Source organism: Lissotriton vulgaris, chromosome 7 (genome assembly GCF_964263255.1).
Source record: "Lissotriton vulgaris chromosome 7, aLisVul1.2, whole genome shotgun sequence".
In the NCBI taxonomy this organism is placed as follows: domain Eukaryota; kingdom Metazoa; phylum Chordata; class Amphibia; order Caudata; family Salamandridae; genus Lissotriton; species Lissotriton vulgaris.
In genome coordinates this window covers 1,714,336,827-1,714,354,014 of record NC_141695.1, presented here as the reverse complement: position 1 = coordinate 1,714,354,014, position 17,188 = coordinate 1,714,336,827, and the positions used below count along the sequence as shown (strand labels likewise).

The window sequence follows — 17,188 nt, the reverse complement described above, 5'->3', positions numbered from 1 at the left end:
GCTTAGATGAGGGGGGTCATTTATCATTAACAGTTTCAGTAGCAATGAGTCTGACTGAAGATATTCTAAGGACATGCTGACCAGTGCAGTCATAGCAAACTTGATATTTCACGCTCAGAAGAAGTATACAGACATGTCTATAACTAAACAATTGTTTTGAAATTAATATTAGTGGTTCAACTTTGATGAGGAACAGGACCATAATATTTTGCATTTCAGAGTACATGCAGTGCTGACCAGGAAGCTATAAAAACTGACTTAAAAACAGTGAGCTTAGAAAATATGTGGCACTTTGCTGTTTTTGTCATGAAACCTTATTGTTCTGATGTTGATATGCTCTAAGAGGCCTAATATAGACATTAATATCGAGGTTAAAATCAGTGTGGCTCATAAAAGAAGCCCTTCAAAGGAAGGGCACTGGTAAAGTATTATTCCCAACAGGGTGCCATCCGCCCCTTCTCAAATGGAAAACTACATAAACAGCTTGTGTAGTGGCAGCAAAACTTTGGGCCCTATTCTTAAAGGCATTTTGGAGTGCATACAGTACTACTCCTTGGTGCTCTTTTTTCTGCATTCACATGCCTTTGTGAATTGCTTTCAAACCATCTACAATTGGAATAAAATGGGAATATTCAGGAAATATTCATATACATTTAGCAGATATAGAAATGACTATGCCATTTTTGCACTTTTACTAGTAGGAAGTTGCACATTTCAGGGCCAATTAACAAAGGCATGTAAGAGTATGTAAATGGTTACCCTTGTACCACTTTAGTATATACTTTAGTATATAGACTTTAGTATATACTTTAGTATATACTTATATGTGTATGTACTTTGTGGGCTTTGGAGATCAGCTCTAGGACTTGTCTGCCTCCGCTTAGGGACTTTTTTTCTGTTCATCTGCCTCTATTTAACTGTCTTGATAGAAAACAACCAGCAGAGGTCAGTAAAATACCAGAATTAATTTCTGCTGAGGGACTTTCTTTTTTTAGGTCTCGCCTGAGCCAGCGCATGCGTCGCCCTGGTGAGACTTTTAGTAAGAGGGCTTCAAAAAGCTCACCACACACTTTTGCTTGTGGCCTAAAGCTTGCGGTTACGCGCGTGGTTACGCTCAATGGCACTATCTGGCTTTCCTCTCTTGTCATGGCCATTAAGCGCTTCGCTCGCGGGCACCCTTACAGCGCGCAATCACATCACTTTCAATGCTGCACGGCCAATGCTTGTTTCCCCTTTGTGTTCACACACTCTTAGCTTTTTCCCTCTGGAATATGGTCTGGGGACTTGAAGGGAGGAGGCACACATAAAGCAAGGCACCTCCTCTCTCAATCACTTAAAACACCCCTCTTGTATAGTTTACACTTAGAACAGGATACTTCTGTGAGATTAGCGAGTGCGGGTTCGCTGCGTTTAGTGCATTCTTTTTACGTGGCTCCTCCTTTCTGCTCCACCCTGTGCACACCACATGGCTTTGTCCTACCCGCTCCTTCCCTACGTCAAAATCCCCAGCCAACAGACGCTGGGGGAGTTGCCTGCACGTCGGTGGTTGTGCGGAGTCTTAGAGCCACAGATGTCTGCTGTAGTGTTATCCTTCCTGATCTCCACTGTAAACATGTTGAGGCTTTGGTTGCTGCTTTGCAGGGCCCTGAGGCGCACACCTCCCGGGCTTTGACTCTATCATACGGAGCGCAGAGTGTATGGTTACAAGCCCCGCAAAGCTGAAAGTGTCATACAAGGAGCCTTCTCGAACATCTCTTCCCACAGCAGGCAAGGTACGTGCAGAATGTGTAGCGGAGGCTTATGAGACTCCTATTAGAAGCCATTGGTAGTAAAACACAAACCATGGGTAGTAAAACTGAGGTACCTCATTTCAGTTCTCCCGTCAGACTGACAGCTCCAGATGGAATAACTGCAAACCAACAGACACTGTGAGACCCTTGTGATGTAACATAACATCATACTTTGTTACTCCTCTCCCCCACTGGCAGTCCCTCTAGGTCTTGTTGCACAGTATGTGGGTTCACTGACGTGACGTTATGGGTCCAGCTATCATGCCAGTATCCTTCACTCAACCCAATAGCTCCTACATTGCAGGGTGCCTCTGTCGCTGAAAGTGCTGTAAGCCCCTTCTCTGAGTATCAACTGCACTGTCATAACACTGCTGCTTTGCTGAATCTCTGGACTAAGGCTGAGTTACTTGTCTGCTCCCCGTTTTCCAACAGTGCCACTCGTGCTTATGTAAAGCGCTGTGATACCATGCGGCATCTTGTTGACAAAACAGCTGACTGCATTCAAATATAGTAGTTTCCCTACATCTCTGAGCAGGCAGGGCCCATGCGCCCGAAGCATCTCAGAACCCTCCACCTGTCCAAGGCCCGTGGACTTCAGAAATAATCGCCCTGTCCTTCCGGTTTCAATTTCCAGATGCTGTACAATGGCGGCTAATAAAGACGCAGAGCGTCGGTGTCATCCATCTGTGTTCAGGAGGTGGGAAACAATGCCGCTCCCGACTCAGCTCTGTATGGCACATAACCATTGCAAAGACAGCACAACAATTAGATGACCTTTAGTAAAGCTAACTGATCAAGAGGTGTCCGTAAAGAAGATAAAAAGAAGACTAATCAGCAGGAAATCAAAGCCTTACTTTACAATAAAGAGTAGGCAACTATTAAATACAACATGCCCACCTGCTCGTTGGAAAACAAACCCCTGTGCCAGCGTGTTTGTGCTCAAGACAATCTGCCCTTGTCCTGTAAATGACACAGTTGACATATTTGTTGGCAGCTTCTGAGCAAACACTTCATTTTACTCGTACGATAAAACCTGCAACAAAGCGTTTTGGTGTAAGTTTCACAGAATTCAAGCACAGAATTCACCATACTGCCAGTGTGTTACTGCACATGACATTTAAAGAGTCCAAAACGTCCCCTTACAGGTGCCCTAATGAAACATGTTTAAAAGAAAGAAGTCCCAAAAGAATGGACAATTAAGGATATGCCCAATTACAATATGTACTCCTAAGGGTATATTTATTTATCTAAAAACAGCATGCCATCAATTGGGCGGGAAAGGCAAAGGTACAATGTGGTGTATTCAAATTATAACAGTATCACAAACAAGGGGCAATTATGTATTATCATAAATTACTGACACAATTCCTAATTATAATGATGATCATCACAATATATGTTTGGTAAAACTCTGTTTGAATTTATTCGTACAAAATATTAATTCATTATTCAAAATCACAACATTAAAAACATCATATTCTACATTTTATTAAAAAATTAAAGAATAAAAACACAAAGAATCAAAAAGAGTCGACGCGGCGTTTCGGTTTTCTGTTAGTACACCTTCTTCAGGACTGATTCTAAATGAATTTAAAAAACACAGAGTTACCAACCATTTTTTGGTACAGTTTTATCAGGACATATCTCTATATCTGACACAATATCACAAAAGTGATTGCCCCTTCTTTTTGTCATGTTATTCAGATAACCATTTCCCAGACATATGTCTGTATTTTTTCACTGTTGCTGAACACCACAATATCTTATTTCTTTTTCTCATTACTATCATATACATGTCATCCCCTCCGGCATTTCTATTGTTCATTGTCTACACATATTTCTAAACCTAATACACAGCTAGATTTGTTTGCCTCTCCCTGGACCTTTTGTCCAATGCTGTCACCCCCTATATTAGACATTTAGAAACATTTTAATAATGTTATCAGCACGCCTACCTTGTTCCAGATGGAGTTAATATCTCTACTGGAAAATGCTGATTGACAAAATTTCTATGGGCTTTTAGATGATTGACCCGTCACAGGATGCTGTACTCAATTAGCAAAGTGTGATGTCTCTAGATTGAAAAACAATTCTTATTTTTAATATTTATTTTTTGGATCCTTTAATGATACTTTCATATGCTTTTGCTAAATTTAGGCGGACTATATCGTTATTACATACCTCCCTGGTAGAGAAGTTTTAACAACGTTCCTTTTTGTTGTCATCTGTCTCTATTGTTCAACATCAATAAATGTCTCTAAAGCATAAGAATCAAAAAAAGATAACCCTTAGTCTTTAGGTTTACATGGCTCATATCCACTTATTTGTTTTGATTTAGTTCCATGCGCCTAGTACCTGTAATTAGGATGTAGTCTTGCTGGATTTAGACTGCCAGGAGGAGCCACCGTTTTTGTAATCGTTGCTCTCGTTAATTTACCTAAGGGATTACAATTTATGCTTTAATTAAAATTCTACTGTTTCACTCCAAAGGGACCTTATTACTTTCTTACGTTCTGATTTATCACTCACCATTCAAGCTAGGTAAAGGAGTTTTTACTAAAGTCTCGATGCCGCTTCCAATACGGTCCGCTTTCAATTAGGTCCGTTCTTAGTGGAGAACACCATGACAAAATGGGGCTGGCCTCATCAATTTGTCATTACCTGTGGAGGTGTTGCAAATGATATATTATTTTGTGATCGCTTCTCATTATGTGTGCCTCAATATGACAACTATCAATAACATCCTCTCACTCTGCTTGGTCTCGGTTTATTTAAATTGTACACCGGCAGACACAGCGAACCCCCTCCGTGTCCGTTATGTTCCCATATTTTTAATTAAAGGGGCCTCATTTCTTTTTATTTCGAATAAGGTACCTCATAGATTCAAAAAGGTGTCACCCAACCCATCATTATATTACCGCTCATCGCATAACACGAGCCGGTTTGTTCCTCTATGTTGTCTCCCAGTATTATAAGTAGTAGGGTCACATGCCTTTCCTTATTAGCAACATTTTTATAGAAATATATAAATAAACTATCCTTTCCCCATTGCCTCGTTTCCCTTCGAGTATAAGGTTTACGCCTCAGTAATCGCGGTTAAAAACTATTCCCCATGTACTCGTTTCCATTCGAGTATAAGGTTTACTCTTCCGTAATCGCGGGTAGAAGCTATTCCGTATCGCTTACCCGCTGTCTTTACATCGGCCTCCCTGCTCCTATCTCCTGGCAGTCCGTTCTCTTTTCCTTCAGTCGGTGTGTGCCGAAATGAAAGGAACGGTCTGGACTGCTCTTCCTGGTTTATAAGCGTCCCGCTTTTTGATTGGGCGCCCCTCTCCTATCCTGTCATTGGTTCAAAACTCACCATTCAACAAAGCGTTGCTATAGTGAATTGACGCATTTCACTGTTTTTTTACTTAGCTCTTCCTATTGGGTCATAGAATTTATCCTGTTCCACCGCATTGGTGCTAGTCACTAACGCGTTTCTATGGTGTTTCTATGGAGCTTCTATAGCGATATTGACTTTAGTTATGAGAGGACCAAGTCACCGCACGGCTAGGATTTAAATATATAGTCTTGTGTTGTTGTATTAATTACACTTATCATTTTCGCCACAGTCTCTCCGAGCTATACTTATTAAGGCACCCCTCATATTCTCCAATTGTTGCCAGTATTATTTTCGCCGTTATGGCTAAGTCCTGTATTTCCTAAGGCGCCCCTCAAATTGTGAAGTCATTACTGATTGCCTCATTGCTTCATATATCTGATATATCCCCTTATGGCAGGATGTCTGTCAATTTGCCCGTTCTACGATATTAGCAAAAAATCTCATATTACCAGCTATGATTGAATAGTGTATATATCCATTTAAACAACCATTAGGTTATATTGTTTATTCTTTGAACTAATACGATCTACCATGGTTTAGTGTTAACCTTTCCCCCAGTTCTATTCTGTTCATGGGTGTATCTAGTTCTCTGTGCTATGCTAACAGGTACTGTAGATTTCTAAGCATTGTCACTAATTCCTATCAAAGACTATTAAGTTCACTTAATGATTTTCTCCCAGTCTTCTCTTGAATTCAGACCACATCTTACACTGTTATGGGTGGACATATAATATTGTTCCCTTCTTTTCCTCTTATCATCTTGGTTACCACCTCTCTTACTGCCAGTTATTTTTTCTAACCCGCACCATTTCAAATCATCAATTGCATGTCCAGCTACCCTCCAATGTTCAGTAAGAGGTGCTCCTATTTTATTTGTTCTCAGTGCTGATCGGTGCTCGTTTAGTCGTAGCCTGATTTCCCTGGATGTCTCACCTACGTATGATTTTTGACAGGGGCATTGAATAAGGTAAATTGCATTTTTTGTCCTACAGTTGATGAAACTTTTGATGTGTACTGATCTGTCATTAACTGTAACTTTGTTGCCTTTAATAATACTGGTACAATTTACACATCCCGCACAGGGGTGTGTCCCTGTTGGTAAGGGGTTGCCATCAACAGTTGTCTGCAGGTTCTTAGGCATTTCTCTATATGTGTGGACAAGAGAATTTCTAATTGTTCTATTTCTCCTATATGAAAACATAGGCTTTGGGTTTGGCATGTGTGTTTTGTCTGAGATTAAGTGCCAATTTCTGTTTATAATATTCTTTACTTTGTAACTAACTTGTGAAAAGTTTGTTACGAACACGATGAGTTGTGGACTTCTGTGATTTTCATTTTTTGGCATAAAAAAAATTTCTCTATTAAAATATTTCGCCCGTTTATAGGCGTGCCTCACCATCCTTTTAGGGTAGCCTCTCTCTAGGAATTTGATTTTCAGGTTTGTTGCATGTGTCTCATAATCCTGTATCGAGGTACAATTTCTTCTTAACCGAAGGAATTGTCCGAATGGGATATTATTCTTTTGTGATGCAGGATGGTTACTATCAAAGTGTAGCATACTATTCCTGTCTGACGGTTTCGTATATAATTCCACCGTCAGGTGGCCATCTGTGTGCTTGATGATAATATCAAGGAATTCCACATAGTGCTTACTCATGTGTGATGTAAATTTAAGATTCACATCTCCCAGATTAAGCCAAAGGAGGAACTCTTTAAGAGTGTCTATCTCTCCTGTCCATATAAAAAAATATGTCATCTATATAACGGCCCCATTCAGAGATGTTTTCGTAGAATGGGGCGGTTATATTATAGATGTGTTTATCCTCAAATCTGGACACATATAGACATGCCAGACTGGGGGCACATGTGGCCCCCATGCTGGTACCCTTGATCTGTCTGAATAAGTCGTCCCTGTACATAAAAATATTATTTTTAAGGATCAGAGTAATACAATCTATAATGAATATTTGATGGTATGTTAGGTCCTGTTGATTATCACTTAGAATTTCTTCCATGATCTCAATGGTACTCTCCTGGGGGATGTTGGTGTATAGTGCTTCGGTATCCAAAGTCACCAACACTTGTGTCTCCGGATTAAAGCTTAATCCCTCTACTTTTTTAATCATAGAGGTCGTATCTTTAACATAGGCTTTTTGCTGTTGTACTAGGGGTTGTAAAAAGACCTCCACATACTTGCTTAAAGGTTCAGTGAGGGACCCTATGCATGATACTATGGGCCTCATGGGTGGGTCTAAGATATCCTTGTGCACTTTAGGAAGACCATATAGTGCCGGGATTAAAGGATCTGTATTAAGCATAAATGCGAATTCTTCCTCACATATAATATCATCATCTTTAGCCAGTCTTAACATTTTCCCTATGTCTCCCTTTAAGATATGCCATTCTTCCCTGCTAGATTTTCTGTAATGTTCACTATTGTTTAAAAGTTTGAACATTCTGTTATCATAATCACGGCTGTCCATAAGTACTACGCTACCCCCCTTGTCTAGTGGTTTTACTGTCAAGGCATAGCCAATAGGTCTCGCCTTTGGGACCTTATAAATATTTAGCCATGCAACAGTTAATGTTGTTGCACCGAGGATATTGTGCTGCATAACTAAATACTTATAAGGTCCCAAAAGCGAGACCTATTGGCTATGCTAATGCTTGTTTATTTTTCTGGCAACTGCCTCTATTTAACTTTTTTGAGAGAAAACAACCAGTAGAGATCAGTAAAACACCAGAAGCACTTTAGCATTCTCTAGATTACAGTCCACAGAAATTGTCTTCCACGAGTTTCCTTACACAATAATATTTTTTTCCAATCTTGTATTTTTATTGATATAACCACCGAAAGCCCTGCTTTTATATTAAAAATAAAGCTTTGGACTATACCATTTCCTGCTGAAAGGCAATATTTCTCTCCATGTGTTCCCATACCTGGCATGTTCTGCAGTTTGGTGCTTACTTCCCTTCTATGTTAAAGAACAGGAGATGTTTCAGCACCCAGGCCAATGTGCTGCATAGCTAAATACATATAAGGTTCCAAAGGCGAGACCCATTGCATTGCAAATGCTTGTTTTTGAGGGTTATCACTCGTGGGAGAGCTGCCTGGAGAACAATGCAGACTGCTGATCGCTGGTGATTAGCAGTGGGAATGGGTGTGGGCTTCAGTGCGAGGAATAGTTGCTTCTTGTTGTTTTATGTCTTGTTTCCTCGGGGCTGAGGGCTGTTTTCGGGACGGGGCAGGGGGGATTATCGGCGTGGGAGGAGTGCAGGGGGGTGGGGCTCTGGAAGGGTGTGTGATCTGGTCTGACCGGTTTCTCAAAGCTGCCCGGGGCTCAGTCTCGGAGTCTGTCTTCATCAGTCCGCCTTTAACCTGATCGAAGTCTCGGCTCCGCAGGCTTCAGCTTTGTGCAGGCAGCTCTTGGGCGGAAAGGGAATTCACCCCTGCCAGGCAACTCTAGGAGAGACGCCGGCCCTGCCGGCCGGGCATCCTTTGGGGAGGCATCGACTGTGCCAGGAAGTCCTGGGAGAGAAAGCAGCTCTCCCTGTGGCAGGGCTGCCAGGCATCCACCGAGAGGGACACATCTCTGAAATACAGCTCCACGAGGGATACCACCTTCTCCCCCAGGAATCCCCAGAGGAGGCGCGAGCTCTTCCAGCAGACGGAGCAGTCGCGAGCTCTGCCGGGCATACCGGGACCTTAGTACATTTCGCAGCTGTGCCAAGCGTCCCCAGGACAGCCACCAGGTGCGATGGGACAGTAACCAGCCACCAGCTCTGACATCCATTCCAGGGCAACCACAACCCTCCCAGGCAGGTTACCTTGGTGCCCGCTGTCGGATTTAAAGAAAACCCGCCCACGCCGGCTGGTCCTTCCTCCTACAGCCAGAATATGGGCGGGCTGACCCGGCTATTCATCCTGCTCCTGGCGGTAAGTATTCACTTTATCTCTTACACATTGTGAAATTCCAGTTGTTCCAGCACTGATGACCAGAGCTGACAAATGTGTTCATTTATGTCTCTTTTAAAAGTAAGCCGAGGTATCCCCGGACATTCACACCGGTCTGAAGGAGAACAATCCGTGCAAAACAGTAGTGCACGTTTAGTACTTGGGTGTTACACGGGGTGGAGAAAAACCTTGTGCTTCTGTCTAAATCAGAGAGGGCAGTTTGCACTCGGGCAAAGATTTAAAAAACAAAGTATTGTATTTATTTATCTTCAAATAGTGTGAAATTACTCCGCTGCCTGCTCCCTGGTGCAATTACAATTTGCTACTTTCGCTAGCACACTGAAATCACAACTAGTGAAAATCGATTTGCACTCTTTTCTAGTGCACCAGTGCAAACTTTCTCTGCTGAAGAGAGAGACCAGCTACCTCAGCAGAACTCCTGAAATCACAAATGACGGGGCATTTCTGGGCTCCTAGTAAGAAGTGGTCTGTATATTCCAATATGTGTGGTTCATATATTCCGATGTGTGTGGTACCTCCGGTATCTGCACATACTGCAATTATTTTACGTTGCAGCTAACACCTCACAATTTTGCCCGGTTAAATCTTGGCAGAAAGAAAGAAAGAAAGAGATAGGCAGACGGATAGATGGATAGATTTACTATATTTAGACAATCAAGCCCATTAAAGTGCAAACACAACGATTTCAAGAGGACTTACAAATCTGAGACGTGTTTCTTAGTTAAAAAATGCTAAAACTGATAGTCCTCAATGTCATCGCCAGTATAAAGTGCAGTTGTCTGTTTACGCAACCATAATTGTTGTTTGATTAAGGAATGTTAAAAACAGATGAAACTCAATATGATGACCAGTAAAAAGTACAAAGAACTATTTACAGAATCCCGATTGTCGTGAATCACTGATCAGCAAAAAAAATCAACGATTCCACAGTTTTGACCTAAGGGTTGAAAACCCTATGCAAATGTGCAAATGAGCACTAGATATTTGAACTACTGCAATGGCATATATATATATATATATATATATATATATATATATATATATATATATATATATATATATATATATATATATATATATATATATATATATATATATATATATATATATATATATATATATATATATTTATATTTATTTCAGAAAAGTGCTGTGGTCTAAAATAATAAAGTGTAAGTCTAGTGCAGGACTGATGGCAAGGATAGGCGTATCGCTGTACGAATGACTGTTGTACGTAAATAAAGACAAGAGAATTTGGTACATTATATCAAAATGTGTCTGCGGCGAGATATATATCTGTGTCTTGTCCATCACTGATGATACAATATGAATTAGATCATTAAATAATTTGCACTTAAAACATTCGTTGACAGGTTCGGACTGGGACAAAATATAGTCCTGAGCACCAAAATAAAAGTGGCCCACATTATCAAAGCATCGAGTTAATAAGATGATAATACATGGGAAATAAAAAGTAAAGATTGGCCCAACTGGCTACAAAACCGGCCCAAAAAGTGGCCCGCACATTGTTTCAGGTTCAGTTTAGAAACTTTATTCGGAAGAATTTCCATCCATAAAAGTAATATACATATAACAAAAAAACATTGCATCCAGTTAAAACCATGTTCATAAATATTAACAGAATAAAAATTACAAATAACACCAAATTGTTAAAATGGTAAAGTGCCAAACAGTGACCTGTCAGACCACCCTGTCGGGTACTGCCTGGTTGCCCGATAGGCCAGTTCGACCCTGTAAGAGCTAGGAGGGCTGTTGATGTAAAACAAGCACAGAGGCCGTGGAACTTTACTGCTCTAAAACAAGCGCTTAGCGCACTCAAGGGATGGAAGTTAAATGTGTCCTTATGGCTTGTTATATTCCTGATGACTGCAGGTTAGTTAAGGTCGTCCCATTAAAACCATCATCCAATGCTATTTTCAGGTAAAATCAGGCTAAAGATGACAACTTTCCTCTAGCAGCCTGACTGCTATCTCCACATGTAGGTCTTTTTCTGCGGATGGCTTCTGCTCAAAGGGAGGCTGCGTTCCTAGGGGATATACAATTGCTGAAGCTGTGTTCCTCAATGCTTTGTCCACTGTATTCAGGTATTTTATGAGGCTTACTATTACTTAGGGATGCGCTCCTCTCAGGAGAAATACGACTGCGGAAGTCTGGACTGACCGTAATCCTTGTTTAATCAGGGGCCGTTGAAGAAGATTTCTTCGTTCATTTATTAAACGAGGGCAGATGCAAAGTAGGTGTGACTGAGTCTCCGGATACACACCGCATAAACCACACTTGTTGGAAGGTGGTTGGAGCGCCCAAGGTGGCAGAAGATCAAGTGTGGAAAAGCATCCTATAAGTAGCTGGTAAAACCTAACTTTGTAGTAGACAGAAAATGAAAGAATTTATAGTGTCACAAATGCCTCCTAATTATTATTAAATTATTATTAAATATTGGATTATGCGGGTTTTGGTGCATTGAGGACTAAGGGCACGATGTAGGTAATCCTCATTTACCGACGCTAAAATACCGAATTTTACCGATTCGGTATTCTAGATTCGGTAAATGAGATGTAGCTAAAAATTCTGTATTTTTTACTGAATCGGTAGGATTCGGTAATTACCGAATCGGTATTTACCGATTCAGTAATTGTCATTGATTCCTATGGGCCTTGATCTGGATTTACCGATTCAGTAACTTTACCGATTCGGTATTTTACCGAATCGGTAAATTTACCGAATCGGTAAAATTAAGGCCACCTACATGTCAAATCCCAAATACCGGCCCCGGTATTTGGCGACCTACATCTGGCCCTAAGTCCCATAGGCTGAGCGACAAAAAGCTGTACACTCTGGACGACTAGTAATGAGGGCCTAAGAGTTAAAGTAAAAGTGACATATTGTTACCATTTCTATGCTAAAATTGAAAAGACCCTTGTCAGTATTTCAGAAACTTTGCACTGCTGTAAAAAGTATTACATAAACAACTGAATAAAAACTAGGCAAACCCATTTGTAAACCTTTACTTTTTTTGTAATAGGGCTTGGGAAAACATTATTTGGACCTTGATAACGTGGATACATTTTATTTCTTTATCTATTATTTTTTAAAGCAGCAATAGTGTAAAGTTATTGTGTTTACATTGTTTACATTGGTTTACATTCTTTGTGCAGATTCGTTACATCATAAACAACACAAATGGAGCAAATGGATGTTCTCTGATGTCTTTGGCCTGATGTGAAGTTACTGTAATATTGTCCTTGATCATTTCAAAAGACCCTCCCATTGGATGAACACCAACCTTATATATGTAATCAGTGCTTTAAATGGGAAAGGTACTCACCAATACTAAGTACCTATTCTACTCTAATTTGAATAGTACCTGCACTTCTCCTCACTACTGCTATACATTTGATATAAGAGCACGTGCACTTCCCAGCACTGCTGCAATACATTTAATGGCAGAGTACCTGCACTTCTCAGCACTGCGGCAATACATTTAATAGTGGAGCACCAGCACTTCTCAGAACTGCTGCAGTACATTTAATGGGAGCGTACCTACTCTTCCCAGCACTTCTGCAATACATCTAATGGGAGAGTACCTGCACTTCTCAGCCCTGCTGCAATACATTTAACGGGAGAGTACCTGCCCTTCTCTGCACTGCTGCAATGAATTTAATGGGAGAGCACCTACACTTTGCTGCACTGCCTCAATACATTTAATGAGAAAGTACATGCACTTCTCAGCAGTGCTTCAGTACATTCAGTGGGAGAGTTCCGGCACTTCTCAGCACTGCTGCAATACACTTAGTAGGAGAGTTCCAGCACGTCTCTGTACCACTGCAATACATTTACTGGGAGCGTACTTGCATATCTTAGCAGTGCTGCAATACATTTAGTGGTAGAGTTCAGGCACTTCTTAGCAGTGCTACTGTACATTTAGTGGGAGAGTTCAGGCACTTCTCAGGAGCAAACATGTGTACCAGTACTCCTATCTCCTATATTTCCATTTAAAGCCCTGTGTGTATTAGTGAGATCACAATTTCCAAAGTCATGCATTGTTTGGGTAAATAATGAACAGTACAAAGCTGTTATATGAGACCAGCCTTCGATAGTCAATCTTTCCATCATTCACCCCCCAAAATGCCCCCCATACCCAGTACTTAATTTGACAGGATGCCATTGCAGTTTGCACCACACATTGCCACTGTACTTACACAACTACTAACCATCACACTGCTGCAAGCGCGATAATTCAGACTGTTTAAGGCTGCCAAATCTTTAGGAATGGCCTGGGAGTCGGGTATTAGTTGTTTTTAATGTATATTGAATCAACAGACAGCTGTTTTTCTGCTCATGTTTAAATTACACAAAGAACGCCACCATGTGGCAGCTGTCATACGTGCAGCTTCGGCAATTAAGTGCCGGAGTCGGCAAATAAGTGCCGGTGCCAAGCACTGGAAACCACTGTCTCAAATTAAGCACTGCCCATGCCCTACTAACCCCTGTATCGAGGTTGTCATACAACTGTTCTGTAACATAGAGTCATTGACTAGAACTGCTGTTGAGGCTAAAATGGGGAAAGAGGTAGGAAGACTTTTTTGGTGGAAGCATATTGTGGAATTGAGTGTCGGACTAGAGCCCAACCTCATATGGAATGGTAACAGCTGCTCTCAGCAAGGAGCGGTGCAATGCTACATATATATTAATTTACATAGGAGCCACAGTATGTCAAACAGAAAAGTGCGTAAGAAGACAATTACAGTACACAAGTTAATAGTCTGCGAAGATGGTCAACATAGACCAAAAGCAGCGAGACCGCAGTGAGGATTAAGGACTCCGTCATGTGGGAGGATGAATGGCGAAGACAGACACACATGTGACATAAGTACATATTTACAATCCAATTACTGGCTCCACAGTTCATCTGCAGACTGTAGAAGTGAGCAGTGTTGAAAGATGGTGCCTCAAAACCACCCACCCAACACACATACACGCACGCATGCATGCACACACACACATAACCACACACACGCACACCCAACCTCACACACACAGACACACAACCACACACACACACAACCAACCACACTCATACACTTGCACAGACGCACAGACCCAACCACACACACATGCACAACCACCCACATACTCACACACACACTGCCAACACTTGCACACACACACAGCCACATACACACACAACCACACGCATGCATACACACCTCATAAAGATTCTAATACAAGTAAAACTGAAACTTCATCTGTTCAGAGCTTTGCAGCCACACCTGAGAGAGGAATGTGCAATATGAATAATTTATTTCAACACAGTATCTTATTCTGAAAATGAACCCGTATTGCATGTATTATTTACACATCACGCCGTGCACGAGGTGCAGAAGTGCCCTTGTGGAAGGGCGGCCTGCTATTCCGTGGTTGAATGAATGTTGAATTGCAGTGCGGTCTAGGAGGAGGAGTTTTGGTGTTTATTTATTTATTTGAGAGTTTTATATAGCGCTAGCTAGACCCGAAGGTATCAGAGCGCTTTACAACAGTAAATGTTCACATCAAAGATAACTCGTCCATACAGAGCATCTGAGTCAGAGCGCTTTACAGCAGTCAATGTTCACAACATAGATAACAAGTATAGTAGACATGTATTATATTGTGTATGAGGGGCCAGTGGGATGCTCTTATCTCCTGGGGACAGGACTGAGGAACAGAGCGCAAACACTTTACATGAATGTGACTGTTATAAACGATAGAGGCGGTCTAGAGGATTCACCCGAGATTGACAGCCCGCGGCACGCGCTGGCAGGAGGCAGCCATGGCCGATGCTCTGTGTAACCACCTGGGATGTCTCCTGCCTCAGTGGCAGCCCAGGCGTCCTGCCAGTACACCTGAAAACACCTGTGCAACCTGGAACTGGCCCATTACCATGAACCACCCCCGGCTGCAGGCGAGGCTTCCAAGTGGCACTTCTGTGCTCCCTCTATTGGAAGCTGAAAGTAAAACGGATGCTTCTTTCTGAGCCTACTCTTCTTAAAGTAGTAAAAAAGGAAAGTTATTTTTAAAATTTAAATAATGAATGTTTTCGTAAACATTGCTTTTTTTGTTGCTGGCAATTCATGTATTAATAACAATAATCCACATATGTAAAGCGCGAACAATCACCTGTAAGGGTCTCTAGGCACTGGGGGCCGTCGGAAAGATTAAGCAAGCTATTGCCCAGAGTCACATGGTGATGGGCTAATCTGCTGCCAGCACCGGGGATCGAACCGTGATCCCCAGATTCCGGAGTCAGTCGCCCTGGCCACAGCGCCACACCTCTTCTTTGGAACCATCAGCCCGATTCACAAAGGTAAACTTAGACCTGAAGTCTAATATATTTTGTACTGCAGGGATACATTTTGGGTAGAGTTCTGTGCATGCTTTGCCCAATCATTTTGTTTATGAAGGTTTGTCTTCATTACAGGCATTATAACATTATAGGTATTAAAACACTGCTTATCTTGTGGCCTTAACCCAGGCTGCCCCCCTCCTCTGTCCCATCCTGGTTTCTGTAACCCATTCTCAATCAGATCGCATATGTCCTACTGTAGCACGTCGTATCCAAGGTGCACCAGCTACAGCACGCATGTGCTCTGCTTCCCCTTAGAGCTAGACCTGTGGTATGTTACGTAACTGAACAAAGGCACCACATGTATGTGTTCTGGGGTCATTTCACTGTTCAGGGAGCAGTGGGGCCACTGTACAAAGCCATTACTCAACTCTTTAATGGGATCATCGTGAACATTTGTTGCACAGAAACTTTCTCCACAAACCTTTCCCCTATTTTTTTTCAAAACTAATGGCATTCCCAAATTTCAGATTCATCCTGAGGAAAGCCCTTAAGCCCTCTGCATTCTGTTTTAATCTGGGTCACAAAGATCCCTTGTTTGTCTTACCTCCACTTGAGCCCCATTCACGCACCCCCATTCACTCCCAGCTTCTTTCTCCTCTTTATTGCTCTTCCTTACACACCGGCTGGCTGTCCCATCTTTCCCTCTACCTTGTTAATTTTCCTTCACCCTGTTCTCTACTCATGCCAGTAACTTTGCACCTACTCCCTTACACATTACCTTGTATCTCAACCCTCACCTATACCAGAGCATCTCTTTCACTACCCACACCCAATGCCACAACAATATGATTCAGTGGCTAAAGTGCTTTCCACATAATTATGGAACTACAACACATGCCACATATTCCTCCATCCAGCATACTTTGCAGATTACAACAAAAAGTTTGTATTTAGCTCAAATGGATCAAACGTATCGTCTCTTGTTGCTGTGCAGTAGCCTGCCGTTTGCGAAGGTTATCTATCCCCATTTTAATTGGGTGCTGCTGTATTCAGGTGTGAAACTGAAACTAGTGAAGTGAAGAATAGAATTTTCCCAGACAGTATTAAGACAGTATTAATGTGTTAAACTACAAAATAGCAAAGTAATACCTGCACAGGATGTGCTGCGTTATTCTGCATAATATGCAATTTCTTGTAATTTACTCAAGCCTTCCACATAATTTAGTCCTCAATTGCTGCAGGATTTCAGTGTCCCTGCCTACACCCTACCACCTCTACATCCTGCCTATTCCCTAGTAACTCTAGCCCTACCCCTACCCTTGCTTTGTACCCATCTTATGCAGTGTACCTCTAACTGTCCCTAAACCATACTCTTTCCCTGTCAATACTGTAATATACTAACCAATACGTCTGTTTGTTATCACTACCTTACTCATGCCCTAATACTGCTACCCACTGAGTACACCCTTATAGCCCTAGAATTACTGTTACCCTGATACCTTGAGCCCACCTAGTCCTGAACACCTCGGCCTGGTTTAGACTTTGGAGGACGGGCGGAGTAAATTACTCCGTCCCCCTGACACTCATACCATGCCCCAAATTCAGAGATGTCTGCCAGCCCATCAGACATCTCTTAACTTTGGTGAATCCCACCATCCCTGTGGGTCCTGACAATGTTCTAAAAGTTTGAC

The 17,188-nt window shown here is 41.8% G+C and overlaps 1 protein-coding gene across 1 annotated transcript in view; it reads left to right on the top strand.

Annotated features, from left to right (window-relative positions):
• Positions 1 to 8,334: 8,334 nt before the first annotated feature.
• Positions 8,335 to 17,188, top strand: part of LOC147706377 (cadherin-like protein 26) — a 290,718-nt gene continuing 281,864 nt past the window's right edge. The window contains exon 1 of the mRNA XM_086932875.1: positions 8,335 to 9,112. Coding sequence (XP_086789001.1) covers positions 9,074 to 9,112 — 39 coding nt within the window. The 5' untranslated portion in view covers positions 8,335 to 9,073. The remainder of the gene's footprint in view (positions 9,113 to 17,188) is intronic.